This window comes from Austrofundulus limnaeus, unplaced genomic scaffold (genome assembly GCF_001266775.1).
Source record: "Austrofundulus limnaeus strain Quisiro unplaced genomic scaffold, Austrofundulus_limnaeus-1.0 Scaffold20, whole genome shotgun sequence".
In the NCBI taxonomy this organism is placed as follows: Eukaryota; Metazoa; Chordata; class Actinopteri; order Cyprinodontiformes; family Rivulidae; genus Austrofundulus; species Austrofundulus limnaeus.
This window is the reverse complement of record NW_013952422.1, coordinates 163,393-166,826: the sequence shown is the minus strand read 5'-3', so window position 1 is coordinate 166,826 and position 3,434 is coordinate 163,393. Positions and strand designations below refer to the sequence as shown.

General features: G+C 35.0%; 1 protein-coding gene across 3 annotated transcripts in view; it reads left to right on the top strand.

Annotated features, from left to right (window-relative positions):
* The window catches only part of LOC106514421 (mediator complex subunit 13L), a 115,313-nt gene extending 112,851 nt beyond the window's left edge, over positions 1 to 2,462 (top strand). For all 3 annotated transcript variants that reach the window (XM_014003676.1, XM_014003677.1, XM_014003675.1), the window contains exons 29-31: positions 695 to 859; positions 1,038 to 1,147; positions 1,272 to 2,462. In XM_014003676.1, the coding sequence (XP_013859130.1) occupies positions 695 to 859; positions 1,038 to 1,147; positions 1,272 to 1,404 (408 nt within the window). In that variant the 3' untranslated portion in view covers positions 1,405 to 2,462. The remainder of the gene's footprint in view (positions 1 to 694; positions 860 to 1,037; positions 1,148 to 1,271) is intronic.
* The last annotated feature ends 972 nt before the right edge of the window (positions 2,463 to 3,434 follow it).

Below are 3,434 nucleotides of genomic sequence, written 5' to 3'. Positions count from 1 at the left end.
GGGTCATGAAGCACCTTGGATAATATCCAGAAATCAATTTAAAGGGTAATAAAATAATTGCTAATGTAATATTTTCCCTATAACTATTACAAAAACACACAAAAAGTATAAATAAGTATTTGTATTTGTGTACAAGCTGTTTGGGTTGTCAAAAATCCTGTGTTTTTAGGGTTATTAATGAAGTTTGTGTACTCAGACCAGTAATATTTGGGGTCACAAGTTTTGCCATGGATATTTTATGGGTCAGAAGATAAAAAGTTTGGGAACCACTGATCTAAATGTTTGCCATATATAAAATTATTTAATAAAACCCTAAATTAATTTGTTCATCTTAGCTTTTCAACTTACAATTAATAAAAAACAGCTCTAAACTTGATTTGTTGCATATTTATAAATCCTCCTAGGTTTGTTTGTCTCATTAAATCCTGGAATCAACTAACTAAACATTTTGATTTGAAATAAAAAAGTAAACTTGCAGTATATCAACTTGTATTTTTCAGTTTAGCATAAGCATTTAATATAATGTTTGTATTAAGTGCAGTTTTTACAAGGATGATGAAATTTTATGTTTAAGAAACACAACCTGCAATCAAGATATAAATTGTAAAATAGGGGAATAACTTAGCGGCCATATCAGAAGACAAGAAACGAGTGAAGATGGTAATGGTTTGGTGCTGTTGCGTTGTGTCTGCAGAGCCAGGGAGAGCGCTTGCTGTCCAGGGACAACCCCCCGGAGGAGCTGAAACAGCAGCCACTTGCTCTGGGCTACTACGTCTCCACGGCACAAACAACCGGACTGCCTCACTGGTTCTGGGCCTCCTGCCCACAAGCCGAGAACCAGTGCCCACTCTTCCTCAAGGTACTGCAAAACACCGCGTGTGCAGGTGCTCGTGAAGCCGGCGTGATTTAGAAAAGAAAAACACAAAAAAAGCAATAAAAAAATACAAGTTTATTCTTTGATTGGATTTATTATGCTTTGATAGTGTAGTTGGTCGTAGCAACACAAAGCTCATTTCTTACTGTGTTTTTCTCCTCAGGCTTCTCTCCATCATCACATCTCCATCGCACAGTCAGAAGAGATCACATCTGATAAGAATAAAAGGACCCCTCACCCTTTAGACTCAAAGACCACCTCCGATGTGCTAAGGTAAGTCATTGCTTTAACTAGGAATAATCGTCAATAATTTATTTCTAAAAATTTCATATTGGCAAATTGTAGTTATCTATGTTTGACGTAAACACCTTTATAATGTAAAACTGTTCATGTACAGGTTTGTGTTGGAGCAGTACAACGCCCTGTCCTGGCTGACGTGCACGCCCGCCACACAGGATCGCCAGTCATGCCTGCCTGTCCACTTGGCGGTGCTGATCCAGATGTACAACGCCATCCTGAACATGCTTTAGCCCGCTGGACTGATAATAACCCACGTTTTGTTTGGGTTGTTGTTGTTTTTTTCCTTCCCCTGTGCCTCTTTCTGACCACCAGGGAGCACCAGAGCTCTTCGGTTGTTCTGAGTGGATTTCATGGCCAAAATACACGACAGAGCGAGTCAGACCGCAACGAACCAGGAGAGTGATGTTGGACAACTGTGAAGGCCCGGTTCAGTGTGTACTTTTAATACTGAGTCAGTGCCTGTCGCGGTGCGTGGAAGAGGGGAAACATATGGATCCACAACTGCAGCCATGAGAGTACTATCATGTCCATGATGGGCTTTTTTTAATCGAAGCATCGGAGGACGACATGAACAAAGAAGTTTTGAGAAAAAGGAACTTCTAACCAGCAAAGCGTTGTGTCGACACAAATACGCAGCTTTATTGCAGCAAGGATGTTTCTACGTTTTTGTACTTGAACTGCACTGTTACATTCTCTGGACTTTAAGCTGGTACCGAAACTTTTCTTTTTTCCTGAGGGGGAAACAGTCGCTAAAAGGCACTTTTTGCCTCACCTTCCTAAGTGTTGTCGTTAACACACCTTGGAAAACACTCAGTGAGGAAAGATTTGTTATTTATAATGAAAGGCATACATTTACAAAGAATTGAGACTTATTTTTAATATTTAAAACAAAACAAAAAAAAAAACAAAGTTTTTTTCCCCCAGCTATCAGTTAATTGTCATGGGATTAAAAAACATTTTTTGTCAATTTAATGCAATTGTAAAAATGCCATATTTATACAGATTATATCATGTCTTAAAATTTGATATATATGAATATAAATATATATATATATAAATAAATGTATATACAAAAATATGTATTACCTCTTCTACGCAGGCACTTATCGATAAAGGAGGGTGGACACATGATGCATTTTTGTTCCTTTTTAAATTCTATTCACACAGAATTTCTGTTTTTTACTTTTTTATTTAACAAGTTTATAATTTAAATTGATGCAAGAGATGTGGTATGCTGTATATTTATAACATATTCATTTCATGCCCATAATAACTTGGAAAAGACAATGAAAACCATATTATTTCAAAGTTATCAGATATTTAAGAATGATGCTTTATATCATTGCTTTTTTTCTAAATGATGTCAAGCGAATCATCCGAAAGGCCTTCATGAGTCTGCTCTTTGTTCGCATGCTTGTATAGACACTTCTGAAATGTTCTTTTGGATTTTCTAAAGCTGTATATTTTATGCTGATTGGTTTATTTTAAAGAAACTCATAGTTTGCCGTCTTTATATATATATATATATATATATATATATATATATATATATATATATGATCAGTCCAACAGTCATTTTATTACAGCCAAGTAAGTATACAAAAAATGTACAGACAAGAGCAAAAATTTGTTATACCAATTATCACTTTGGCTATCAGACGGATCACCTTGAGTGATCTGTTACTTTTACACTCTTTTTTTGTTTGTTTTTTTGTTTGTTTTTTAGTAAATTATTAAAACTCTTGAGAATGATTTTGTGGTCAATGGTTTTGTTTTTCATTTAGGGTTGTCTGCTGGATTTATTCCAGCTTTAAAGAAATGCAAAGAACAACGAAATAAAAAAAAAAGAAATTACTGTTTTTACTTTGATTGAAGCCGACTAACATAAACTTGCTTTACATTGTTTATGTTTAGCACAATGCAGACAGTTTTGACATTCCTGATCCACAAACAGAATTTTTAGTAAAATAGATTAAACATTACAGCCGTAAATTTGTATTCAAATCATAAAAAAACAAGGAATGCATGTCACTGGTTGCCTCTCATGTAAGTTTAAAACAAAGATGTAACATGATCTGCTCGCATTCATAATGTGTGCTTGAGAGAACTCTCAGCTACAATCACTCCAAATTTCAACTTTATGTTTGTAAAATTGACCAATTTTTAGGCTATTTTGTGTTTGACAAAATCGCTTAAATGACAGCCATGTTGAATTAGACTGATTCCAAATGTTCATCATCTGGGATATATGATATATCTA